This window comes from Mauremys mutica, chromosome 1 (assembly GCF_020497125.1).
Source record: "Mauremys mutica isolate MM-2020 ecotype Southern chromosome 1, ASM2049712v1, whole genome shotgun sequence".
In the NCBI taxonomy this organism is placed as follows: Eukaryota; Metazoa; Chordata; order Testudines; family Geoemydidae; genus Mauremys; species Mauremys mutica.
This window is the reverse complement of record NC_059072.1, coordinates 337,192,185-337,219,541: the sequence shown is the minus strand read 5'-3', so window position 1 is coordinate 337,219,541 and position 27,357 is coordinate 337,192,185. Positions and strand designations below refer to the sequence as shown.

The following is a 27,357-nucleotide window of genomic DNA, read 5'->3' as shown; positions in this document are numbered from 1 at the left end:
CACTGAGCGTCTCTGCCTCTCTCCCCCCGGCGTTGTAAGGGTGGTGGCCGCAGAAGCGCGGGAGACTCGTGCGCTCGCGCAGACGGAGCCCCTCCCCCGCGGTACTGTAGTAAATAGAATAGCGGCTGCTGAACACACCGTTACCCTGTGCTGGGCGATTCCTTACACCCGCTGGGCCAAGGGTGTTGCTGTGTGTGTCCGAAAGCGGTGGCGTTAGGGGAAGGGGCAAGGCTAGTGTGGGGAAGTGACATCGTTAGTGGCTGTACTAGGGCAAAAGCCTTGCTAACCCGCCGCTCCCCTTCCTACATCCTGCTTCACAACCTTGTCCCTGTATCAGAGGGGTAGCCGTGTTAGTCTGGTTCTGTAGAAGCAGCAAAGAATCCTGTGGCACCTTATAGACTAACAGACGTTTTGCAGCATGAGCTTTCGTGGGTGAATGCCCACTTCTTCAGGGACAAACCTTGTCCCTATAACGGGAGCTCCCCTCAGGTGAACAACGTGCCTCAGGTGAGTCATTAACTTAATTGTCTGGGCATGTTTATTCACCTACCCACTCACTTTCAGAACTGAAAAAAGCAACAAAGAGTCCTGTGGCACCTTAAAGACTAACAGACGTATTATTTAGAGCATAAGCTTATGCTCCAATACATCTGTGACTGTTAGTCTTTAAGGTGCCACAGGACTCTTTGTTTGAAACTTTTCTTTTGTGTTTTGAAAGGGACCTCACAAAACTGGGTGACTGGGCAACAAAATGGCAGATTAAATTCAATGTTGATAAATGCAAAGTAATGCATATTGGAAAACATAATCCCAATTATGCATACAAAATGATGGGGGTCTAAATTAGCTGTTATCACTCAGGAAAGAGATCTTGGAGTCATTGTGGACATCCTCTCAATGTGCAACGGCAGTCAATAAAAGCTAACAGGATGTTGGGAAATAATGAGGAAAGGGATAAATAATTTGGCCAGAAATATCATATTGCCTCTAAAATACACCCATATCTTGTATACTACATGTAGATTTGGTTCCCCCATCTAAAAAAAAAAGATACGTTGGAAATGGTACAAAAAAAGGATAACTAATATGATTAGGGTATGGAACAGCTTCCATATGAGAAGATGTTAATAAGACTTGGACTTTTCAGCTTGGAAAAAGAGATGACCAAGGGGGATATGAAAATCATGATTGGTGTGGAGAAAGTAAAAAAGGAAGTGTTATTTACTCCTTATCATAACACAATAATTAGAGGTCAACAAATTAAATTAATAGGCAGTAGGTTTAAAACAAACTAAAGGAAGTATTTTTTTCTCACAGTGCAGAGTCAACCTGTGGAACTCTTTCCCAGAGGATGTTTTGAAGGCCAAGACTATAACAGGGTTCAAAAAAGAAATAGATAAGTTCATGGAGGATAGGTCTATCAATGGTTATTAGCCAGGATGGGTGGGGATGCAAAACCATGCTCTGAAGTGTCCCTAACCACTGTTTGTCAGAAGCTGGGAATGGGCAACGGGTGGATCAGTTGATGATTACCTGTTCTGTTCATTCCCTTTGAAGCACCTGGGATTGGCCACATTCAGAAGACAGGATACTGGGTTAGATGGACCATTGGTCTGACCCAGGATGGCCGTTCTGATATTTTGTAGAGAAGGGGCTGTTGCTTTCCTGGCTCTGATGAGTTTTTTAATTACTTTTTAAAATGCCCTTTAAGTTATTGCTTCCTTTTAATTGTTTCCAGTGTGCCATAACTACTCTGGATTTGTCTTTTAGGCCCCAGTCCGCAATGAATCCACATGGATAGACAATAACTCCCTTACACTGAGCCCTATTGGAGACAATTAAGTAAAATCACCAGCCCATAACAATTCCCCAAAAAACTCTACCCAAGACCATTCCAATTCTACTACTGCTCCATGGTGGACGTTACTGCATAGGGCATGTCTCATTTGTGCACCAAAACATTCCAATGAGGGAGGAAAGAAGGGAAGAGCCCATCAAAGACACTAACTTGTACTTTCAATTGGAATGCAGTACCGTGTTTTATTTGTACTAAAAATTGACTGAAATGGTAAGTATATATATTTTATGGAAAAAAATCACTCATTAGTATTCTTTGTGGATTACTGTTAATCCTGTACTAACAAGGTGTGGAAAAAATTACATTTACTAGTCAGACATAGTTGTGATGGTTTTCATAGAATAGAATATCAGGGTTGGAAGGGACCTCATCTAGTCCAACCTCCTGCTCAAAGCAGGATCATTCCCCAATTAAATCATCCAACAGATTTTTGCCCCATATCCCTAAATGGCCCCCTTAAGGATTGAAACCCTGGGTTTAGTAGGCTAGTGCTCAAACCACTGAGCTATCCCTCAGCCCTGAGAAGCTCTGCTCCTTTGTAACTTTGTATTGCTGGGGTGTCTACTAGTGGCTTGTTTCCACACACACACTGTTTATACCCCTTTAACTACTGATATAAGCTATACCAACATGAAGGTGTTTATTGGTGGAAAGGCATCCAAACTAAGGCTTTACACTAATTTAATTATATTAGTTTCTAAAGTGATATAGTTAATAGGAACAAAAACTATGTAGACAAGCCCTAGGTAGTTGCCCCTGCGCCTTGTACATTTTAGAGCAACCTGTGACTTGTTCTGATGAAGTAAGAGCTTCACATTTATCTCTTCCCAAGGCTTCTCTTCCCACAGGGGTGATTCTTCACTACTCTCCCCATCCCCTGCCTCTGTTTTATCCTCTTCACTATTCCATAATAACAGAGACTGCCTTTGCTGATGATGATACATTTGGATCATGTACCTGGCATGGTTCACCTCTCTCCCTGCTACCTGCCCCTTCTGAAGCGTGAGAGACCCCAGTGCACATCTACCTAGAGTGCGCCAGGTTGCAGCCTCTTTTCTGGCTCCTCCAGAACCTTCCCTTTAGGTTCTGCCTGCACTTTTCCCCACACCTCCTAATTTATGCACCCCTCATCCATGATCCCATGAAGTCAGGAGACCTCCTCATCAACCTCCTTCTGGCACTAGCCCAGGTGACTATTCATCATACCAGCAGAAAGATGTTGGAAGGGGAGGCACTCTGCGATTGTGAGGCCTATTTCCGCTCCTCCCTTCGATCGCTGATTCGGACAGAGTTTCTCTGGGCTGCGTATGCTAGCTCACTAGACACCTTCGAGGAGCAGTGGGTGCTCTCCAGGGTTCTCTGCTCAGTGTCTACTAGATCCCTGATTTTGGCCCTATGACCTCACTTCTGTCTCTGTTTTTCATTTGTTGTCCCCTGAACTTGCTTGAGCGGCAGGTTAAGTAGCTCATCTCTTTAGGCTGGGGTGGGGCCTTCAGATGTGGGCAGGCTTGTGCCCGGCCATGCCTGGAACTTGGAAGGTGCTCATACATTTGGAAAAGCAGCAATAGCATAACATTGACATGATTCTTGATCCTTTCTCTGCTAGCCTTACAGTTCTGAATGGCAGTAGTGGTACCGCCTAGTGCATAATTAGCTGCATTCTATTACTGCTTGGCAAAGTTGTCTGTCAACAGGCATAGCTGTGCAGGGATGAGAAGCATCACACACCTTCAGCTATAGATTTGACAGCACATCAATGACTGTGCTGAGATATGGAGAAACCCTGCAATCAGGCAGGTGGGTAAATTTAAACAGGACTGTACATTTCAAAGTTTTATATTTTGCTTTGGAGAATCACTGCCCTGAAATGGATCTTTTTTGTGTCCCCATCTCTCCTCATTGACACACAGACTGTCTCTAACATACAGAAAACTTATCAATCAAGGGAACAAAAACAAAGTTTCGGTTCTATCAGGGATCTTATGAAGGCAGGATGGAAACTGCATAATTGAGAACATTTGTACAGATAAAATTCCTGCCTGATCCTTTAACTTCCTGTCTCCTTCTCCTCATGTCCTCCTTTGACCGGCAGCTTCAGATCAGCTTATTCTACATCACAAAATTCCTTATCTAGCCACTACCTGGTCTCCTTCAGTACTAGTCGCCTCCAGTCCATCAACCTATTCTCTTCTCTAAGGGCATGTCTACACTATCCGCCAGATAGTGCTCCATCTATCGGGAATCGATTTATCTAATTGATCCCCGATCGCTCTGCCGTCGACTCCGGAACTCCAATGCGGCAAGAGACGGAAACGGAGTCAAAGGGGGAGCAGCAGTGGTCGACTTGCCACCGTCCTCACTGCCAGGTAAATCGACCTAAGATATGATGACTTCAGCGTAGCTGAAGTTGCGTATCTTAAGTCGACCCCCTCCTCCCCTCGTGTAGACCTAGCCTAAGTCCTCTTCTCCCTCTCCCTCTTCTCCATTGTGTCAACCATTGACTCTCGCCACCCCACACTTTCCACCATCCTTGACTTGTTCGACCATCTCCCCCCTTGCAAAGTTCATCCATTCAAGCAACCTCAGACCCTGACCGACCCCCCAGCATCTGGTTCTTCTTTTCCTGCTCTCCACCAGCTGATCATCTTCACAGAAGTCCTGCTGTGACCATGCTGACTTCCTCCAGTACAAAATGTACTGTCTCCTTCTACAGGTCTGCCATCTCTCTAGTCACCCAGTAGTATTTCTGACCCCTCACTGAATCCTACATTTTTGAGATCTGACCTAGTCTCTCAATCCACACTGCTAAAGCTCATGTCCAGGCCCTGTCACTTTGTGTCTTGACTATTGCCACATCCTCCTTTCTGTTCTTGATAAATGCAATCTTGCTCCCTTTCAAATCCATTCAAAATGTTGCTACTAAAAGTCATCTTCTTGGTTAATTGCTCTGACTAAATAGCCCCTCACGCTTTTCCATTCCGCCACTGGATTTCCCACCACCACCACCTCAAACACAAGCTACATATTTTTTTTTACCTTTTTGAGTGCCTTTCTGGCTTTGTATTACTCTGCCTATCAACTCTAATAATTATTGAGCTGTCAACTCCTGACCTGAGAAGAAAAAGGAATCATCCACCAGCTGAAGAAGATACGGCTCCTCCTTAGTTGCTTTCTGCAGCGTAGGAGAGGAAAACATTTCAGCTGAGTTTTCAGCAGAAGCCCAGTCAATCAGACACATCCAGCTTCCCAAGGGTTGTGCCCCCTCAGCTAGCCATCCCCCAAACAGCTTGATTACTGAAGGCATTGGTCGGGAAGAGAAAGTTTAAAAAAAGTGAGTGACTTTATTTTTGCTGCTTTTATTTGGGGTGAAGAATACAGTTTTTTCATAGGGGTGGTGGAGAAGCACAGTCCTGATTCCTTCTGGTTTCCTTGTTCTGTGATGAAAAGTCACATGATCTAAAGCCTAGTGAAGTCAATGGGAGTCTTTCATTGACTTCACTGAGCTTTTGATCAGCCCTTAGTAAGCATCTTTCTCCTTTCACTTGGGAAATTGTTGCTATAAAGTATACTCACCTTCCTCTCCCTACTCTTTGATCTTTGATGTTCCCCTGTGTGTCTGCAGATTCAGGAAGACTGGGGGCTCACTTTTGAAAGTAATATTAGTAACCCGTAAAGACTGGAAACATGTTTTTTTAATTAAATCTTGCATCGTACAGAAGTGGATGGTTAACGTGTGACGGGTTATACCCCTTAGGAAGCTACCTGATGTGCTGAGATACCACTGAGTCTACCTGTTCTGCCAGCATGGGCCCCCTTTAACCTGTCTTGCTGAGCCAGGCTATTAAAGCATCCTCTAGCACACATACAGAGGCAGGTCCACATCCAGTTGCAGATCAGCTCTGGGAAGACTCTTAAGGGACTTGCTCCAACACTCTGGTGCTCGCTCCTTTTAAGGGTTACAAACCCAAAGGTTTTATGAAATTTGCCCTCTCCCTCAATGTGGAGGGAGATATGCACGCTTCTTGCCCCCCTGTTAGAAGTTACAGAACTGGGTTTAATAAAATCTGCCTTTTATAGTTAATAAAATTTGTTTTGTTTATTAAGTGGTAAAAGGGGTAACAAACCAAACAAACCAGATTACTAAGGAAATGAAATCAAATACGCAAACTAAGCTAGTTTCACTAAAGAAATTGGTTAAAAACAGTATTTCTGACTCTAGATATTGTTGCAGACAGTTTGAAAAGTTTCTGTGGTTCAGAGTTCCAGTTATATTCCTTTTCAGACTAGACCCCGTTTCAGTCTGGACTCCTCCTTTGCCTTCCCTTCAGGTGGCTTTTGCAGTCTTTCTTCTTGGGCAGACAGGCCATGGAGAGGAGGAGTCCCATTTGCCTTCCTCCTTACCCTTAAATAGCATTTACATAAGGCGAGAATCCTTTGTTTCCCAAACTTGACCCATCTTCCCTAACAGTGGAAAGTTACAAGAAGTTCCAGGTAATGTTTTAGTATCAGGTGACAAGACCACCTGACTAAACAAGAAGTAATGGTCTCAAGTTGCAGTGGGGGAGGTTTAGGTTGGATATTAGGAAATACTTTTTCACTAGGAGGGTGGTGAAGCACTGGAATGGGTTACCTAGGAAGTGGTGGAATTGCCTTCCTTAGAGGTTTTTAAGATCAGGCTTGACAAAGCCCTGGCTGGGATGATTTAGTTGGGTATTGGTCCTGCTTTGAGCAGGGGGTTGGACTAGATGACCTCCTGAGCTCCACTCCAACCCCGATATTCTATGACTTTGGTATCACGGAGTCCATGAGTCAGTGGCAGTATGGAGTGTCCACAGGAAGGCCAACTTTTCACAGTCCATTCTCCTCACTGATGGGCCGTCTGCCCTGTCTGGCTTATCCATTGTTGTACCTGAAGTGTTAGCAGTGGGTGTCACCCAAAGTAGCATAGTTGAAATACAGATACATAGTCAATATTCCTAACTTCAGATACAGACATGATACAGGCATACAAATTAGATAATCACATTCAGTAAATCATAACCTTTCCAGTGATATCTTGCATAAAAGCAAGCCATCTTGCATAAAAGTATCTGTTATGTCATATTCATATCATAAGCATATTTTCATAAATAATATGGAATGACATGTCACATAATGCCCTTGTACTCACTCGGAAAAACTTCTTCCTCCTCATTGGTGGGTAGGCAAGTAGACTGTTTCCACGCCCCACGGAATGGATATCTGGGACTTGTTTCCTTTTTATGGGCAATGAGGCAGATGTGACTAAAGAGTTAATGATCGGTGTCATTGACTTATGAGCTGGTTCCAACTAGCTCTTCCTGGTGGCCTGCTCCAGTCACCTGATTGTGTGTTGTAGTAGAACTGACTAAACTATAGCTACTTTGACTTTTGAACTGTGAGCAATAAACTTTTTTGAAAACTGTGTTTCAGATGGTTGCTAACAAAACAATTGTTACATACCAGGCTACTGTAGGAGAGGTACATCCATCTCTGCTGCTGTTCTCCGTCAACAGAAATACTGCAACCCCGCTTCTCTTTTGTAGGGGAAAGTCTTGGTTTCATACCTGCCCAGAGGTCAAATTGGGCCTCCTAGTGAACCAGTACTGTACTTCTTTGGTGCAGGTTGAAGACTGCCTTTGCTCATGACTCTCAGTTTTCACAGAAAAACAAATTAAAGCTCCACCTGGGTAAACACCTGCATCTGTGCAGAGTCCTTTGAACTCAGGGACTTGATTACACAGACCGAGTTGGAGGCTTGGGGCTAAGTCCTTATGGATACAGTGCTCTGAATCCTCTCTAGAATTGCATTCTATGCATGTTGTCATTCCAAAACATGCGAGGAAATTAGCATTATAAGCACATACATCACAATTTGTCACTTGAAGCAAAAAGTCCAGTCTACTATAGTTTGTATTCTTAAATGAAATTGAAAAAAAACCCTTACATATCAAAAAAGTAGAATGCAGCTGTGCAAGCCCTTTTTAATCAGTAAACCATTCTGTTTGTTCACAGATCAGTAAGTCTCAGTGCCCGGTGTACTCTGATCTCTTCAGCAGAGAATTTATAAATCGATTGTCCAGTTTGCTGAAATAAATAGAAAATGGCCAAAGTTGAAAAGTTTGCTCTTCATGTCCCAAGTCTAGAGGAACTTTCTGGGGGTAAGTAATGCAATTTATAGTGTTATGGAAGTTGTTGCAATAAGAAATGACAATAAACTAAATTTTGTATTCAGCTCTTTGCCCCTATGTCCTAAATAGAGCTGGGTAGAGGCTGGCTTTGACCTGATAACGTTTTTCCCATCTGAATTATTCTAAAACAGCAAACTGTGTCTGTGCATCCACCCCTTTTATAACGTTCAGCCCAATGATTGGACACTTGCTTAGGAAATGGGAGACCCCATAACTGAATCCCTATTCTGGAGCAGGGACTTGAACTTGGATCCTTCTGCCTGGGGAAGTATCCTGATCACTGCACTACAGACTGTTTTGGAGTGGGTGGTTCATAATTTTTCCTGTTGAAGCTGTTCCACTTTATAAAAATACTTAATATCCTACATGAGAGGCAAGTGCCATAACCACTGGGCTAAAGGTTATAAGATGGATGGATAGCCACCACAGTGAACATTTTTGGACATGTACCCAATGGTTCTCAGTTGCTTTTCTTTCAACTGAGACCCAAAATCTACCTGTAGTTTCTTGCTAATCCCACTCACATCTCACATTACTTTGCAGCTTTAAAAGATTGCAAGATTGGGATATTGGCAAGAATCCCCTGGTTGAGTGGGAATGCTACTTTTACCCACTACGTGTGTTGATTGGAGTGGTGCCAGGATCACAGCCTCTTGAACCAGTGCTGCCCACAAAGGGGTGAGGAGTTGCAATAGGATTGGGTTGGGTTGGAGAGCAGCCATGATAGGATCAGGAGGCTGAATGTGTCCCTACATCAGCAGCAGGAGAAGTAGAGTGGAAAGCAGAGTTTCCCCTTCCTGGTTGGGCCATCATACCCAAAGTTTTGTCTTGATTTTTATTTTCTCTCTCATCAACCTTTGGGGAACGACTCATTGGAGATCCTTTCAGAGCCTCCTTACTGACCCACTCACCTAGCAGGAACTAAAACCTCACATAACGCTGCTAAGTACATTTTGCTGACTCGTTATGGCAAATCGCTTTAATTCCACCAAGCTAGAAGACAGACGGGTATGTGTGACGCTGCACTCCATATGTTTATGGAAATATACTGATGTGTGTAAATATGATGTAACTGGAATATGCTTTATGCAAAAGGTCTCTTGTAAAGTATCATTACAAAGCTTATAATCTACTGAGTGTCTTCATCCTATTTGTATGAATGTATCGTTCTTGTATCTGAAGCTAGAAATATGAAGTGTTACTCTAAACTCCTATTGTAACTATGCAAAGTGTGGGCCATTAATGATGGTTTGGAATCTTGATGGCTCCCATCAACTAGGACTATTGGTTCTAAATGGCTCTGTTTATTTGCAAGCCTTTCTGTGAGTCAGGCTGGGAAGAATGAAGGCTTGGGGTCTCATAGGACATGTGACCATGTCACCTAGTGCTGGAATACATCTTAAACCTGGTACTTTTCCATTTAGAAGGAGGGGTGGGGACCCAGAGAAACAAAAGATTTCTGCCTTGTGCCAAAGCTATATAAGGGGGTGGAACAGAACAAAAGAGGCTGCAGTCATGAGGAATCCCCTAGCTACCACCTGAGCTGGAACAAGGACCGAACAAGGGGAAAGGATTAGGTCCAGACTAGAAAGGAGTCTAGTCTGTGAAAGAAGCTTATTGGAATACCTCTGAGGGTGAGATTTACCTGTATTCAGTTTCTTAAATGTATTAGGCTTAGACTTGCGTGTTTTGTTTTATTTTGCTTGGTAACTTACTTTGTTCTGTCTGTTATTACTTGAAACCACTTAAATCCTACTTTTTATACTTTTTGCATATTAATTAACCCAGAATAAGTAAGTAATACCTGGGGGAGCAAACAGCTGTGTATATCTCTCTATCAGTGACATAGAGGGCGGACAATTTATGAGTTTATCCTGTATAAGCTTTATACAGAATAACATGGATTCCTTTGGGGTTTGGATCCCATTGGGAGCTGTGTCTGAGTGCTGCAGACAGGAGCACTTCTTAAGCTGTTTTCAGTTAAGTCTTCAGCTTTGAGGCGCATGGTTCAGACCCTATCCAACCCCCTCGCTCCCTGACTGCCCCGACCCCTATCCACCCCCCCACCCCCGGAGAGGCCCCCCAGGACTCCCCCGCCTATCCAACTCCCCGTTCCTAGTCCCCCTCACTGCCCCCCACCCCAGAACCTCCACCCCATCCAACCGTTCCCTGTCCCCTGACTGACTCCCGGGATCCTCTGCCCCTTAATCCAACCCCCCTGCTCCCCACCCCCCTTACCATGCTGGAGCCAGCCATGCCACCATGCTTCCCAGCAGGAGCGGCGGGCCAGAGCGCTGGCGGCGTGGTGAGCTGAGGCTGTGGGGAAGGGGGGACAGCACAGGAGGGGCTGAGGGCTAGCCTCCTCATCTGGGAGCTCAAGGGCCAGGCAAGACAGCCCCAGCCCACGAGCCGTAGTTTGCCCACCTCTGGCATAGAGCATCTTCACCAGATGCGCTGCAGCAGCATTATACATGTAGATATGCCCTAAGCCAGATTCATCCCTACTTTTACTCCAGTGGAACAATCCATTGTTTATTCCTATGTGAGATTCGTTTTTGAGTTTCTTTGGTTTACTTTGGCATGTAGTGGACCTAATCTTGATACAAAACAAAATGAAATGTTATATCAAGGATTGCTCAGCAATATTTCTTCCCTCTGTTCTGTATAGGAGGGGTATCTTGTTCAGACATCTGACCAAAAAAAGTTCCTTCTCTTTTTTCCCCATCTAGTCACCAATTTGAATCCAGCTCAAGTCACAGTGAGGGGAAAATTGTTATCCTATGATGTCTGTTGGGTGTGTGGCACTTTTGAAAATCAGGCATTTGTGCCTCAATGTGGATTTCTTTAGGAGTGTAGTTTTTAGGCCTCTTTCTGAAAATCATGTGTGTGTGTATTGTAAAAAGAAAAAATGAAACCTTCTGTCCTTCAGCAATATAACAGGATAGCAGAGAAGGATTTATTCCTCTCTGAGGCCCTGATTCAGTGAGGTAATTAACATATGCATAACTTTTGAGCTTGTGACTAGCCTTATTTAAGTTAATGGAATTGCTCACGTGCTTAGTAAGAACATAAGAACAGCTGTACTGGGTCAGATCAAAGGTCCATCCAGCCCAGTATCCTGTCTACCGACACTGGCCAATACCAGGTGCCCCAGAGGGAGTGAACCTAACAGGCAGTGATCAAGTGATCTCTCTCCTGCCATCCATCTCCACCCTCTGACAAACAGAGGCTAGGGACACCATTCCTTACCCATCCTGGCTAATAGCCATTAATAGACTTAACCGCCATGAATTTATCCAGTTCTCTTTTAAATGCTGTTATAGTCCTAGCCTTCACAACCTCCTCAGGCAAGGAGTTCCACAAGTTGACTGTGCGCTGTGTGAAGAAGAACTTCCTTTTATTTGTTTAAACCTGCTGCCCATTAATTTCATTTGGTGGCCCCTAGTTCTTGTATTATGGGAATAAGTAAATAAATTTTCCTTATCCACTTTCTCCACATCACTCATAATTTTATATACCTCTATCATATTCCCCTTAGTCTCCTCTTTTCCAAGCTGAAAAGTCCTAGCCTCTCTAATCTCTCCTCATATGGGACCTGTTCCAAACCCCTAATCATTTTAGCTGCCCTTTTCTGAACCTTTTCTAATACCAGTATATCTTTTTTGAGATGAGGAGACCACATCTGTACGCAGTATTCAAGATGTGGGCGTACCATTGATTTATATAAGGGCAATAATATATTCTCCGTCATATTCTCTATCCCCTTTTAACGATTCCTAACATCCTGTTTGCTTTTTTGACTGCCTCTGCACACTGCGTGGACATCTTCAGAGAACTATCCACGATGACTGCAGATCTTTTTCCTGATCACTTGTAGCTAAATTAGCCCCCATCATATTGTATGTATAGTTGGGGTTAGTTTTTTCCAATGTGACCCGTGTGCTTATGTATCTTGCTAAACTGACACCTTAAAATATGTGTTTTATGTGATGCGTTACTTGCCAAACTAGCTAATTTCTCACTAATATATTTTTTTTACTCTATTCTAGTCCTGCAGAATGGGCTTAAAGAGAACTTTGCTGATGTCCAGGTCTCTGTAGTAGAATGCCCTGATCTGAGTCATGATCCCTTCAACTTTCCTGTTAAAGGTAACATACTGTTCTAACCATAAGGTATGACTTTGCCAATATTTCATAGGATTCTTCATAATTAGAAACTCTTGAAGATGATGGCAGAGGAAGAGTGGTCTTGTGGATAAGCTACAAGGCTGGGAGCACTTGTTATTCTTGGCTCTTCCACTGGCTTGGTGTGACCTGAATAGGACAAATCACTCAAGTGCTCTGCATCACTGTTCCTCATCTGTAAAATGAGTTTAACTAACAGGTTTAATTCTCTATTGTATGTTAAGGGTTTTGACATCCTCTGATTGAAGGGGCTATGTAGATACCAAGTACTGTCTTGCTATTCAACTTCATTCTAATAATTAGCTCAATCTCTGTTTTATTTAAACTCCCACCATTGCCCCTACACAAGATAGGTGAAAGCATTTATATCTGTACCTGCTACTGTCTTTCCATGATGACGCTACGAACTATGCCTCATTAGAGAACCAGTGTTCCTCAATTGTTGCCTAGTAGATTTTGTGTATGCTTGTAGAGCAGTACTACTTTTGGAACAGGCTGGCTCGCTTTCAGAAGTGAACCCATGCCTTATGCATGTTTTTCTTCCAATTCAGGCCTAACTTACATGGATTTGTAGAACCCCTAATTTATCTTAGTACTCAGAAAAAAATGGTGATTTAAAACAGAGGTTCTTAACCAGGGATCCGGGGTCCCCTGGGGGGCTTCGAGCAGGTTTCAGGGGGTCCTCCAAAATAAACCAAAGAGCAAGGCCAACCTTAGACTCGCAGGGGCCCAGGCAGAAAACCGAAGCCCAAGCCCTACCGTACGAGGCTGATGCCCAAGCAACTTCGCTTCACTGGGGCCCCAAGTAGTTGCCCTGCCTGCTACCCCTAACACCAGCCCCGGCTTTTAATCTACTGGATATGCAGAAAAAGAGTTGCTGTGGCACAGGTGGGCCATGGAGTTCTTAAAGCATGGGGGGGGAGGGGCTCAGATAGAAAAAGGTAAAGAACTCCTGATTTAAAAGACTTTCTGAAAACTTAAAGGAAGCTTTTGAGGAACAAATTCTCTGTCTTATTATACTTCAAGTGCACAGAGAGAATTTTAGACAGATTCCCTTGACAAGCTAACTTGCCTTATTCTTGTTCCAGGAATCTGTGGGAAGCCTAGAATAGCAGATGTGGGAGGTGTTCCTTACCTGGTGCCTCTTGTACAAAAAGATAAAGTGAGTTAATGTATAGTCATGGCTTTTTAGTGCACTTGCCAAAGAAGCATATGTAGTCATATTTTAAAATACTATTCTGGCAAACACTGACTAATGAATGTTGCAGGATTTGACTTGTAAAAAGAGGCTTGCATTGTGAAAGCATTATGGGCCAAGCATCCTGGCCTGTGCTGAGCATAAGAACGTGTCAGAAATCCCAAAGCCAAAGCTGCATGCAAAAGTTGTCCCTCTTCTGGTACCTGTGTGGCTGTTTCTTCAAAAGCTGTCTGAGAGAAGCCATAGAGGGATGTTGGAGGGAATTACCTAGAGTCCATGGCATGGGCTGTATGTTTATATATTGTATGCTACCTATCCCTCGCATCTAGCCATGGCCCTCCATGCTGATTATTACTATTGTTTGTAAAAACCGACTGTGTATGGGGCCGGTATAGGCCAAAGTAGAGTTTACGTTAATAATTTGCTAATGCATTCTCTTTTGGTAGAGCCTGGGGCCTGCCAGAATCTGATTTTATGTGACATCACTTAAGGATATTTTCATTTTTTGCTTTAATGTCACTTGCACAGAGATCGGTAACTTTGCCCTTAGACAGCATGGGGCCAAGCTTGTGCAAGAAGATAATGCAGTCCAGCAAATAAGTGGATATGTGCCCAAGTCATTACGTTTAAACTTGACCAGTTGCCAGTGCTGTTCGGATTTGAGGATTGTGCTCAAACCAATCTGTACAAATAAATAATAATGATATTTGGATAAAATCATCAAGAAATTGCAGTGGAATGTAACTGAGATGAGAATTACAAGGTAGGAAAGTCAAAGGTACATAAACGCATGTCTCTTGTGCAGGTTTATGACCTGAACACCGTTGCAAAGCAAATAGAGTTGCCTGGAGCTTTCATTCTTGGAGCTGGAGCTGTGTCCTCTAGGATTCTTGGAGTAAATGCTGAGGTCAGTAAACATGTATAAATATTCAGAAGTTCTCAAAAAATGATTTTATTGATAGAGCAAACATTTCTACACTGATAACTTATATGTAGCACCATAAGTTTGTATGACACTTTAAAAAGATAATAAAGACAAGGTCTCTGCCAGGAGTTACTTATTACTTAGGTAATAAACCACATTTTGTGTTTATAAATTCTACAAGGAAGCATATGGTTACTATGAAGCTAACAGGAAGCAGCCTCTAGTTGTTGCTATACTGAAATTTACAATTAGCTGGTCACATTTTTAATACCAGAGAAGATTAAAAATATGTAAAAAATGGACGCCAAAGAGCTGAATGGTAAATTGCTTTAAATATCCAGTGTTAGTCCTCATTTTAAATATCACAAGAGAAAAAATAGTGTTATTCAAGATGCTATTGTTTTAAGACTTAAGCTCTAAGGTCAGTTAAGGATCAGAAGTTAAAACATGATTTAGTTGGTCTATCTGACATGGTGAAATAGATAAAGAAAGCAGTTTTGATTTGAGGTGAATGGAAAACTTCAGTGTAATATGAAAAATGTTCTAATTGCTACATCTAATTACAAGGAAGAGTACATGACTAAATGTATTCCTAAGTGAGTGAAATACAATCGAAGAAGAAAACTAAATGAATTGAAAACTGGCATCTTAACAGCCTGATACACAATAGGAGTGAGAGAATTTAGCTCTTGGTAGTAAATATGATAACTCAGAGACTTTCAAAGTCGCTGCACGTTATTATTATTTAAATAAAATAGGAAAATATTTTTATTTTACAAGTAAGTAGTCAAATTAACCATTTAAATGATTATAGGCCTTGCCTTACAACAACATTAAGGGTGATATTTTCAAGATCACTCAAAGTTGGTCTAGCTTTGCTTCTATTGAAATCTATGGAAGTTTTTCTACTGAATGCAGCGAGAGCACGGTTAAGCTAACAGTATGCAGGGATGGCTCCAGGCACCAAGCACGTGCCTGGGGCGGCAAGCCACGGGGGGGGCGCTCTGCCGGTTGCCGCGAGGGCGGCAGGCAGGTTGCCTTCGGCGGCATGCTTGTGGAGGGTCCGCTGGTCCCGCGGCTTCGGCGGACCTCCCGCAGGTGTGCTGCCGAATCTGCGGGACCGGGGACCTCCCGCAGGCAAGCCGCCGAAGGCAGCCTGCCTGCCATGCTTGGGGTGGCAAAATACCTAGAGCCGTCCCTGACAGTATGAACGCTTTTGCAAATGCCACCTGAAAACTCTTTCATTTCAGTACTTTGTAACAGAAGTGAATGCTCAGTCCTGGTCATCATCACTAAGCTAGGCCTCCTGCAGCGATATATTAAGTTGGTTGCCTCATTGAGAAACTGTCCCATTTAGTGTTCTGTTATTTTTACAGGGACTTGAATCCAAATCCCTAGATAAGAGAATTCCTTAATACACGTTTTTCACACTTAGTCAATTTTAAATTAAGAGTTTTCCTTTAAAATAGTTGTGTGTTTTGCTAATCTATATGGACTCAATCCTGAGAGGTGAAAATTCTATTGTAGTTCTCAGGATTGGGCCCTAATTTGGGATGCTATATACCTAGTAATAAAATCAAATGATAGAACTAAGCAATGTTACATGCTCTTCTTTTCAGTTTATCCCAGTTGCTCAAGCTGAGAGTGAACAAAAGCCTGCTGTAAATGCAAGTTATACCGTTCAGATTAATCCTGCAGATGGAGGGTGCCTGCTGGAGAAGTACAGCAACAAATATAGTGACTGTGAATTTGGACTTCTGGCCAACCTGTATGCCAGTCAGGGCCAACCTGGCAAGGTACATATTTGGATAAAATGTCACTTCTTCTGTAGGTGATAGCTAAAGTTAAACTTCTTTGTTTCAGGCCTGCCTTTTCTTTCAGGGAATGCTGATGTTAATATTAATTCCAAAAATCACATAAGAGAAATAATGTCCTTCACAAGAAAGTGAAGTTGATGTGAGGGAGTGGATTCCCCAGGGAATTGGTACTGGGATATGGAACTTTTCACCCTTAAATCACCCGTTGTAATCCAGCCCAGGTTGGTAGTGACTGAAAGTTATTGTCATCTGATGCTTGATTGGCCTATGTAAACTGAGGTTTGTGGTCTTTGTTCAGTTCCTGGTGGACGAGTGTATCCCTCAACACAACTGACATTAGGTGGTCTCAGCAGAGAAGCAAGTACTGAATGGAGCATGAAAATTGAACAACCTTTTTATCCCTAGAGAGTGTTCTTTCATGACAGGTTTGAGGCCTGTTGGGTGGGAGAAGGAATCTTACACCTCTGCTTCATGTGCTGTGCCTGTTGTGTGACTAAATAAAGAACTTCAGAAAAGCAAATTCTTACATGCAAAAAACAAAACCTGTTGAATATTTTAAGGATGCAAAGGCAGCAGCACCTGTGAGAGAACTTACTGTAAAAAAGATTATAGGATATATAGCAGCGTTGAAATACACTTGTACCCCGATATAACGCGACCCGATATAACACGAATTCGGATATAACACAGTAAAGCAGTGCTCCGGGTGGGCGGGGCTGCGTACTCCGGTGGATCAAAGCAAGTTCGATATAACACAGTTTCACCTGTAACGTGGTAAGATTTTTTGGTTCCTGAGGACAGCGTTATATCGAGGTAGAGGTGTACATGACGTACGTAGCAAACATTCACAAAAAATTACAGCATGTGATAGGCATGATAAATGTATGTCTGCTCTCCAGGTTATTGAAGTGAAAGCCAATGGAAGAACTGGACGGCATAACTTTGTGACCTGTATGAGACAAATTATAGAAAAATGCTATGGAGATAAACCAGTTGGGATAGGAGGTACATTTGTCATTCAAAAGGGGAAAGCAAAGATTCATATCATGGTAAGTTGCTCTTGATTCAGGCTCTTTATCTTTCTAAAAGATAAAGACGCAAGACAGTTCAGGATATAAAGACTTAGTGCACTTAATTTTTTTGCAATAATGATAAAGTGATAAACAGAAAGTACAAAACCACCAAAATTATATATCCCTTGACCCTAATACTCCAATCTTTTGTTGGGGCACAGAAGCTGTAGAAACAAATGGGGATGTATAAGGACTTGGTGAAACACATAGACAGTAGAATAGTGTGAAAAATAACTAAAAAATTAAAAAATCAATTAAACAACAATCAGAGATATGGTTTAACTTCAAGATTTATAATTTTTTACAAGTATTCAAATCCTAGTGAGGTAAATAAAAAGGAGCATAAACACTGCCAAATTAAGTGTAAAAATGTAATAAGAAAAGGAAAAGAGGAGTTTGAAGAACAGCTAGCCAAAAACTCAAAAGGTAATTGTAACGATGCGGTTCTGGCGGGACCCAACTGAGAGTGCCAATTCAGGACAAATTGCTTAAAAGAGGGCACTTACAGCCCAAGGCTGGTGTTTTTCCATCTCCAAGGCAAACCAAACCAGCCAGACAAAGAAGACTTTGGTCTCACCCCACTGGCTAACCACAAGTCACACAAACAATTCCCTTAGACACTCCAGTTTCACAGTATCACCACCAATGCCACTCGTTATGGGGACGAATGGTTATGAAAACCAATACCCCAATAAAGAAAATAAAGGGCTTTCTCAATCCCAAAGAATCAAGCCGCAGACCCAGGTCAATATATAAATCAGATCTTACCCACAAATCACGTTGTTGCCAGTCCTTTAGAATCTAAAATCTAAAGGTTTATTCATAAAAGGAAAACGATATACATGAGAGTTAGAATTGATTAAATGGAATCAATTACATACAGTAATGGCAAAGTTCCTGGTTCAGGCTTGTCGTAGTGATAGAATAAACTGCAGGTTCAAATCAAGTCTCTGGAGTACATCCCCAGCTGGGATGGGTCATTCAGTCCTTTGTATAGAGCTTCCATTTGTGGCAAAGTCCCTCCAGAGGTAAGAAGCAGGATTGAAGACAAGATGGAGATGAGGCATCAGCCTTTTATAGTCTTTTCCAGGTGTAAGAACACCTCTTTGTTCTTACTGTGGAAAATTACAGCAAAATGGAGTCTGGAGTCACATGGGCAAGTTCCTGCATGCATACTTTGCTGAGTTACAAAGCGTATCTGCCTTCTCTCAATGGGTCAGTTGTGTAGCTGATGGTCCTTAATGGGCCATCAAGCAGGCTAGGCAGAGCTAACACCAACTTGTCTGAGATGTCACCCAGAAGCACAGCACAAGTTTGAAATACAGACAGTACAGAGCCAATATTCATAACTTCAACTACAAAATGATACATACATATAGACAGCATAATCATAACCAGCAGCCCATAACCTGGTCTTAGACACCTTATATGACCCCCTTTACATAAGATTTGGTGCCACTACAGGACCTTAGTTGCAACCATGTTCTATATGGTCCCAGATTATATCAATAATGTCACAGTAATAACGAAGTGTGGGTTGGTTTTTTTTTAAGTACATCAGAAATAGAAAGCGGGCTAAACAACCAATGGGGCCCCTGGATGAGCGAAATACAAAAAGGAGCGCTTAAAGACGATAAAGTCATTGTGGAGAAACTAAACAAATTCTTTGCTTCAGTCTTCACAGCCGAGGATGTTAGGGAGATTCCGAAACCTGAGCCAGCTTTTGTAGGTGACATCTGAGGAACTGTCACAGATTGAAGTGTCACTAGAGGAGGTGTTGGAATTAATTGATAAACTTAACAGTAACAAGTCACCGGGACCAGATGGCGTTCACCCAAGAGTTCTGAAAGAACTCAAATGTGAAGTTGCGGAACTATTAACTAGGGTCTGTAACTTGTCCTTTAAATTGGCTTCTGTACCCAGTGACTGGAAGATAGCCAATGTAACGCCAATATTTAAAAAGAGCTCTAGAGGTGATCCCGGCAATTATAGACCGGTAAGTCTAACGTCAGTACCGGGCAAATTAGTTGAAACAATAGTAAAGAATAAAATTGTCAGACACCTAGAAGAACATAAATTGTTGGGCAAAAGTTAACATGGTTTCTGTAAAGGGAAATCGTGTCTTACTAATCTATTAGAGTTCTTTGAAGGGGTCAACAAACATGTGGACAAGGGGGATCCGGTGGACATAGTGTGCTTAGATTTCCAGAAAGCCTTTGACAAGGTCCCTCACCAAAGGCTCTTACGTAAATTAAGTTGTCATGGGATAAAAGGGAAGGTCCTTTCATGGATTGAGAACTGGTTAAAGGACAGGGAACAAAGGGTAGGAATAAATGGTAAATTCTCAGAATGGAGAGGGGTAACTAGTGGTGTTCCCCAAGGGTCAGTCCTAGGACCAATCCTATTCAACTTATTCATAAATGATCTGGAAAAAGGGGTAAACAGTGAGGTGGCAAAGTTTGCAGATGATACTAAACTGCTCAAGATAGTTAGGACCAAAGCAGACTGTGAAGAACTTCAAAAAGATCTCACAAAACTAAGTGATTGGGCAACAAAATGGCAGATGAAATTTAATGTGGATAAATGTAAAGTAATGCACATTGGAAAAAATAACCCCAACTATACATACAATATGATGGGGGCTAATTTAGCTACAAGTAAACAGGAAAAAGATCTTGGAGTCATCGTGGATAGTTCTCTGAAGATGTCCACGCAGTGAGCAGAGGCAGTCAAAAAAGCAAACAGGATGTTAGGAATCATTAAAAAGGGGATAGAGAATAAGACGGAGAATATATTATTGCCCTTATATAAATCAATGGTACACCCACATCTTGAATACTGCGTACAGATGTGATCTCCTCATCTCAAAAAAGATATACTGGCACTAGAAAAGGTTCAGAGAAGGGCAACTAAAATGATTAGGGGTTTGGAATGGGTCCGATATGAGGAGAGATTAAAGAGGCTAGGACTTTTCAGCTTGGAAAAGAGGAAACTAAGGTGGGATATGATAGAGATGTATAAAATCATGAGAGATGTGGAGAAAGTAGATAAGGAAAACTTATTTACTTATTCCCATAATACAAGAACTAGGGGCCACCAAATGAAATTAATGGGCAGCAGGTTTAAAACAAATAAAAGGAAGTTCTTTACACAGCACTTAGTCAACTTGTGGAACTCCTTGCCTAAGGAGGTTGTGAAGTCTAGGACTATAACAGCGTTTAAAAGAGAACTGGATAAATTAATGGAGGTTAAATCCATTAATGGCTATTATCCAGGATAGGTAAGGAATGGTGTCCCTAGCCTCTGTTTATCAGAGGGTGGGGATGGATGGCAGGAGAGAGATCACTTGATCATTACCTGTTCTGTTCACTCCCTCTGGGGCACCTGGTATTGGCCACTGTCGGTAGACAGGATACTAGGCTAGATAGACCATTGGTCTGACCCAGTATGGCTGTTCTTATGTTCTTATTTAATATATTTATGCAATAGCTATACATTCTTACTGATTGTATTTGCTTGCATGCTTACCAGAATTTGCTTTCCATTTTACAAGCAGAACTTTCTGAAATGTTAAACTTTTACACGTCTCCAATCAGTTTTGTCTCTGACAAACCTATCAAATATCAAAGATGAAATTGCTGTCGTGTTGTCATGCTGCTTTCATCTACCTAAAATTCAAAGGGTAATTTTAAAAAATCTATTACTCTGAAGAATTTTTTTTTCCCAAGAAGTGGATCTAAACATGATACCGATGGTGCTCCCCTTTGGAGAAAAGCACCATTCCTGAGTCCTCAGAGTCTAGAACACTCCTGAAACAGATGTCTTGAATGTGTATGCCTTAGGCTATATTCACATTGGGAACAGTATTCACAATACTTATTATCAAGGTTCTATTTAGGTCTGTCGATTAATCGCAGTTAACTCACTCGGTTAACTCAAAAAAATTAATCACGATTAATCTCATTGTTAAACAAATACCAATTTAAATTTATTAAATATTTTTGGATGTTTACATTTTCAAATATATTGATTTCTATTGCAACACAAAATACAAAGTGTACAGTGCTCACTTTATATTATTTTTATTACAAATATTTGCACTGTAAAAATTATAAACAAAAGAGTATTTTTCAGTTCACCTCATATAAGTACTATAGTGCAATCTCTTTATCATGAAAGTGTAACTTACAAATGTTCAGTAACAAATTTAATTAATGCATATTTTTTTAAACAAGCAACATCAGCATGGAAGCATGTCCTCTGGAATGGTGGCCGAAGCATGAAAAGGCCTACGAATGTTTAGCATATCTGGCATGTAAATACCTTGCCATGCCGGCTACAAAAGTGCCATGCAAACGCCTGTTCTCACTTTCAGGTGACATTGTAAGCAAAAAACGGGCAACATTATCTCCTGCAGATTGTAACCAGACTTGTTTGTCTGAGCGAATGGCTGAACAAGAAGTAGGCTGAGTGGACTTGTAGACTCTGAAGTTTTACACTGTTTTTCTTTTTTAATGCAGTTTTTTTGTGTACATAATTCTACATTTGTAAGTTCAACTTTCATGATAGAGCAGGGGTAGGCAACCAATGGCACAGGTGCCGAAGGCTGATTTTCAGTGGCACTCACACTGCCTGGGTCCTGGCCACTGGTCCAGGGGCCTCTGCATTTTAATTTAATTTTAAATGAAGCTTCTTAAACATTTTGAAACTCTATTAACTTTACATACAACAATAGTTTAGTTATATATTTTAGACTTCTAGAAAGAGACATTCTAAAAATGTGAAAATGTATTACTGGCATGCAAAACCTTAAATTAGAGTGAATAAATGAAGACTCGGCACAGCACTTCTGAAAGGTTTCCAACCCCTGTAATAGAGATTGCACTACAGCACTTGTATGAGGTGAATTGAAAAATACTATTTGGTTTTTACAGTGCAAATATTTGTAATAAAAATAAATTTAAAGCGAGCAGTTTGTATTCTGTGTTGTAATTAAAATCAATATATTTGAAAACGTAGAAAACAGCCAAATAATTAAATAAATGGTATTCTGTTATTGTTTAACAGCATGATTAATCACAATTAATTTTTTTAATTGCTTGACAGCCCTAGTTCTATTATGATTTCCGTGACTAAAGTGGATAGAGATAATGAAATCATGGTCTAGATTGTTATTCCTGTTACAATTGTAATCACAGTTTCACTAATGTTGTTCTCAGAAAAAAATCTGTCAGCATCAGTTGAAGAAAACATACCAGAATCCTGTTAGTTTCAGCTATGTTCAAACACAGCTGAAACTGATGTAGTTCTGATCCCAACATGATAGAACAAATGTAACGTGGATACAGGTTACCTTATTCTAAGAATTCCCCATTTGGTACCCGAGGCAGTGGAGGCAGCCATTGGATAAAAGCTTATGGTTCTGAATAGAGAAACAATCATGGATACGCTTTTGCTGGTTAAGAAGAAATAGGGAGCAGAAAATAATTTAGGGCTAGTGAAGAAAAGTAGCTTAGAGAGAAAAGTTTTGGTCCTAGTTTCTTCATTCAACTAAGAATGCTTTTTTTATAGCCCCCAGAATTTTCTGCCTGTCCTTTAAACACTGACGAGGAAGTGAATAATTGGCTCCATTTTTTTGAAATGAAGGCTCCGTTGATTTGTCAGCCAGTACTAATTTCCAGAGATCCAGTAAGTCTCTATTTTGTGTTTGTCTATGAGTAACTAGCTTGATATGTAATGATTCTGTCTTGGATTTGTTTTGTTTTTTTCAAGAATGGGAATTGTTTATGGATTATATTAAAGTCTTCGAGGTGTTGGAATGGGTGGCTCAGGGGACTGGTAATAGAATATAATAGGGCTTGGCTACACTTACAAATTTGCAGCGCTGCAGCAGGGTGTGAAAACACACTCTCCAGCGCTGCAAATTGCGGCGCTGCAAAGCGCCAGTGTGGTCAAAGCCAAAGCGCTGGGAGCGCGGCTCCCAGCGCTGTCCGTTATTCCCCACAGGGAGGTGGAGTACAGACAGCGCTGGGAGAGCTTTCTCCCAGCGCTGGCGCTTTGACTACACTTAGCGCTTCAAAGCGCTGCCGCGGTAGTGCTTTGAAGTGCTAAGTGTAACCACAGCCTCAGTCTTTCACTTTTCACTGGTTTGAATTAAACCCAGGTCAATAGTGACTGAATGCTGATGTCTGCATCCTAAAACAACCAGCACAACTGCATTAACTTGGCAGTCTGAGAAGACAGACCAAGGAATGAATGGGGATGGAGACTGAATTATCCTTACCTTCATGTGGCCCATTCAGAAATGGGTTGGGACACTTTGGCAGGGCTATGTGGGGAAGTTGGTATTAGCACTGCACTGTATTTGTAGTATGGGCAAATCAAAGCCTGACAGCCTTGGATATCAAAATATAGACTGAGCATATTTCACAAGCACTAAATTCAATAGTAAAAAATATTAAAGGTATGAGAAAATTCATAAGTATGACTAGTGTCCCTATCATTAGGAATGTTGTTACATTTACATTAAAGTATATATATTAACCAAGAGTCTTGGGAGGAAAACTAATTACCATCTTTATTTTTTATATCTTTTAAAAAAATTTATAACAATTAAAAAAAAAACTTATGCCAAGTGGTGGGCACATTAGTGGGACATGGTGTTGGCTCAAGTGCCTTACTCCATTGGGTCTCTATTTGGCAGTCTTTGGGCCCAGTGCTCAATTGCATATTGTTTCCCAAAAGCTAGTGATGAGTACAATAGGAATGGACATATATCAACAGCTGTTAATGGAATATTCTTCTGAATGAAAGCCTGTGACATGTAAGTGCTGTTTTTATATAATGATTGTTACTTACTATTTGTATTAAATTAGTGCCCAGAGAAATCAAGAACCAGGGCCCATTGTGCTAAGCACTATTTGTTTGTACAAAGACTGTCTCTGTTCCAGAGAGCTCACAATTTGAGAGTGACACAAGATGCAAAAGAAAGGAAAAACAGACAAAAGGACGGAGTGTGTATTTCACAGTGGGGCCCTGGTGATGAGGGCTCCTGGGTACTATGGTAATACAAATAATTAATAATAAAATGGATACATTTTGCTTAATAGCTAGTAGTCTCAGCTTGCCACCAATTTAGCTGTTAGGCCTAATCACACTAATATTTTTGCAATATAATAATGTATTGTATTTCTAGAAGGCAAATAGCACTGTGCCAATTTAGGCAGCTGGTGTGCAGAATCCAACACTTATCATATAGTTCATTATCATCTTATTGTTAACTGTGCTTCCTCCTGTCAGTACCTACCTGTTCTCTCTCAAAATTGGTCCAGACACTATCTTTTTGTTGTGTTTGTATAGTGTGTGGCACAGTGGGGCCTTAATCTCTGATTGTGGGCCCATAGATCTTACCTCAACACAAATACTAAAGCCTGGTTTAGAACAACTTGATTGCATGGAAGAACTGTTGTGTGTTGTAGGGCAGAAAACCTTTTTTTTTTAGCCCTTCCCTCCCCAACATGCTATGAAAACCTCCATGGCCCTCCTGTGCCACAATAACTGTTTTTCTGCATGTCCAGTAGATTAAAAGCCATGGCTAGCGTTAAGGGATAGCAAGCAGAGCAATTGTCTGTGGCCCCACACCACAAGGGGCCCTGCAAAGCTGAGTTGCTTTGGCTTCAGCCCTATGTGGCTTGGGCTTCAGCTCTCTACCCTGAGCCCCAGGGAGTCTAATGCTGGCCCTGCTCTCTGGTTTATTTTGGTGGACCCTGAAACCTGGTTGCAACCCCCCAGGGGGCCTCGGACCCCTGGCTGAGAACCGCTGGGTAGAGGACTGGGAGTCAAGACTTCTAGATTCTATTCCTAGTTCTATCACTGTCTCAGCGTGACCTTAGGAAGCGACTCTCTCTGCTTCAGTTTACCAATCTATAAAATAGAGTACTAGGTTACTTGAAAGTCTTTAAATAATTAAATGTTTATAAAACACTTTGAAATCCATGGAAGAAAAGTACAATATTAACTGCAAAATACTGAAGCATTATTTAAATACTTTCTTTAAAAGAAAATGTTGTGCTCACATAACATAAACTTGTCTCTTTTCTAGGGGTTTGATCTGCGACTGGAGCACACTCATTGTTTCAGTCACCATGGTGAAGGAGGACACTACCATAATGACACTACACCAGATAGTGTGCAATATCTGGGATATTTTTTGCCTGCAGAAGTTCTCTTTCGTATTGATAGACCCAAGGAGTCTCATATGGTTGGGAGAGATTAAACCCATGGATGCACACTTAGTTTGGAGTGTAAGGATAGCAATTAATTTTTAAAAATGAAATATTGGATTTGATCATTCTTTTAATTGACATCAAGCACACACATGAAAAGCTGGCATTTTATTGCAGCCTTAGCCTTTTTAAAGAACGGGACACGTTCAGAGTTTAGATTGAAATTGTTTGAATTCAAATAACTATCACAAATTAATTTTTATCCAAACATCAAAGTCAAATAGTTTGTATTAATGATTTATTTTGTTCCATTTTGATTACTTTAGGCAGGCATTACTAGGTGATTTTTCTCTGGCTGTAGAAAGCCATCATTGAATTAATGAGAGCTCCATATTCTAAATGGAAGAGGAAAAGAGATGCCAATCAAGAATCATGTGGTAACAACACTACAATTCATACTCTGATATTGACATGGCTGTGTGCCATTCTAGCCATATGTGCCCTAGTGGGTTATATGTGGGTAATGGGATTGGCCACTTATTTTAATCAGTGATTAGAAATAAAAGGAAGGCACTTGTAGTTCCACTCATGTAACTTCTAGCTCAGCAGGACTACAGGGTGATGCAATCTTACATCTACAGGAGTCAATGGCAATACCCCGTTGATTTCACTGAGAGCATAGGGGACCTACAGGTTGGAAATGCAAACTTGTCAAAGAGGGACTTTGCTCATAGTTAGCTAGCTCATAAGCACCAGTAACAACTTAACAAGCACAGGACCATTTCCAGGGTTTTAAATGTTGATGTTGCTATCATGCCATGGGTGCTTGATTATTTTCTCATACCAGTGTAAATGAGGAGTAACTGTATTGAAGTGAGTGGATTTACAGTGGGCTGACTGAAGGATCAGGCCCTATTTGTTTCTAGTTTTGAATAAGGCTGAAGTACAGGAGCACTTTGTCAGCATTTTTTTCTTTACACTCTGATGATAATTGTGTCATTTATCCTGCCAATAAAGTTTTACTGAATTGAATTGAAACTGTCTTACTTGCTGTCAAGTGGGATATTTCTAGGCTGTGAATAAACCCTGATTAGTAGTTAAAGATTTAACATTTTATGAGTCATATTTTTCTTTTGCCTTTTTTAGCAAAAACACACTAAACATGTAGATGTGAAGTGTATTTAATATTTTTTAATATCTACCTGCTATGTGCTGAAAGTAACACACGTATAAATCACTAACATACATATAACTTAAAGCGACATACTCACCAGCCTGCAACATATATGAACAGCAATGCATATACAGAGTACAACACATGGTGTGTTAACTGAACTAAAGAAAATACATCACGTGTTCGGGACCTTGGGATAGCACAGGTACTTGAAAAGAGAGTTGGTGAAGCTGTCAAGCAGCAGTTGTGGACAATTTTCTAGTAAACCTGCAGTAGTGTCTGGTGCAAACTGCTTTGTGTAGCATTAACTTATCTGTGTCTTGTAATCCCCTTACAGCTGAGAAGGAGTGATAAATAAGTATGACCACTGACCTGGCTGTGCTGCTGCCAGCATGGCATGGGTGTTTATAAAATCGAAAGGCTTTTACTCAAAAGTGTTCTGGGCTCGCTGTGGCAGGAGCTGCCTACAGATGTGTACTGATCCAAAAATGCCAAGTCCCACTACTAGTCTCAGCACTACTCTGCCTGGCTTCCCCCACCCCAGCAGTGCAGGTGGCAGCAACTTAGTGTGTGGAAACTAGATCGGGGCTGGCAACCTCTGGCACGCATGCCAAAGGCGGCATGCGGGCTGATTTTCAGTGGCATTCACACTGCCTGGGTCCTGGCCCCTAGTCTGGTGGGCTCTGCATTTAAT

The 27,357-nt window shown here is 41.5% G+C and overlaps 2 protein-coding genes across 4 annotated transcripts in view; one reads left to right on the top strand and one right to left on the bottom strand.

Annotated features, from left to right (window-relative positions):
- The window catches only part of TAF1D (TATA-box binding protein associated factor, RNA polymerase I subunit D), a 33,848-nt gene extending 26,328 nt beyond the window's left edge, over window positions 1-7,520 (bottom strand). Inside the window, exon 1 of one of the 2 annotated variants that reach the window (XM_045019831.1) lies at window positions 7,340-7,520. The gene's annotated coding sequence lies outside the window, so the exon portion shown is untranslated. Of the gene's footprint in view, window positions 1-7,028; window positions 7,298-7,339 lie in introns of those variants that run through there. The other variant, XM_045019843.1, reaches the window with a different exon arrangement.
- Window positions 454-26,593, top strand: C1H11orf54 (chromosome 1 C11orf54 homolog). 2 transcript variants are annotated; one of them, XM_045019866.1, is made up of 9 exons: window positions 454-507; window positions 7,892-8,037; window positions 12,117-12,215; window positions 13,340-13,413; window positions 14,255-14,356; window positions 15,994-16,170; window positions 17,091-17,240; window positions 22,836-22,952; window positions 25,366-26,593. In XM_045019866.1, the coding sequence occupies exons 2-9, from the start codon at window positions 7,980-7,982 to the stop codon at window positions 25,537-25,539; spliced, it is 951 nt and encodes a 316-aa protein (XP_044875801.1). In that variant the 5' UTR covers window positions 454-507; window positions 7,892-7,979; the 3' UTR covers window positions 25,540-26,593. The 2 variants fall into 2 exon arrangements, with proteins under 2 accessions (XP_044875801.1, XP_044875807.1); XM_045019872.1 differs by lacking the exon at window positions 454-507 and adding an exon at window positions 1,811-2,068.
- Window positions 26,594-27,357: the final 764 nt, after the last annotated feature.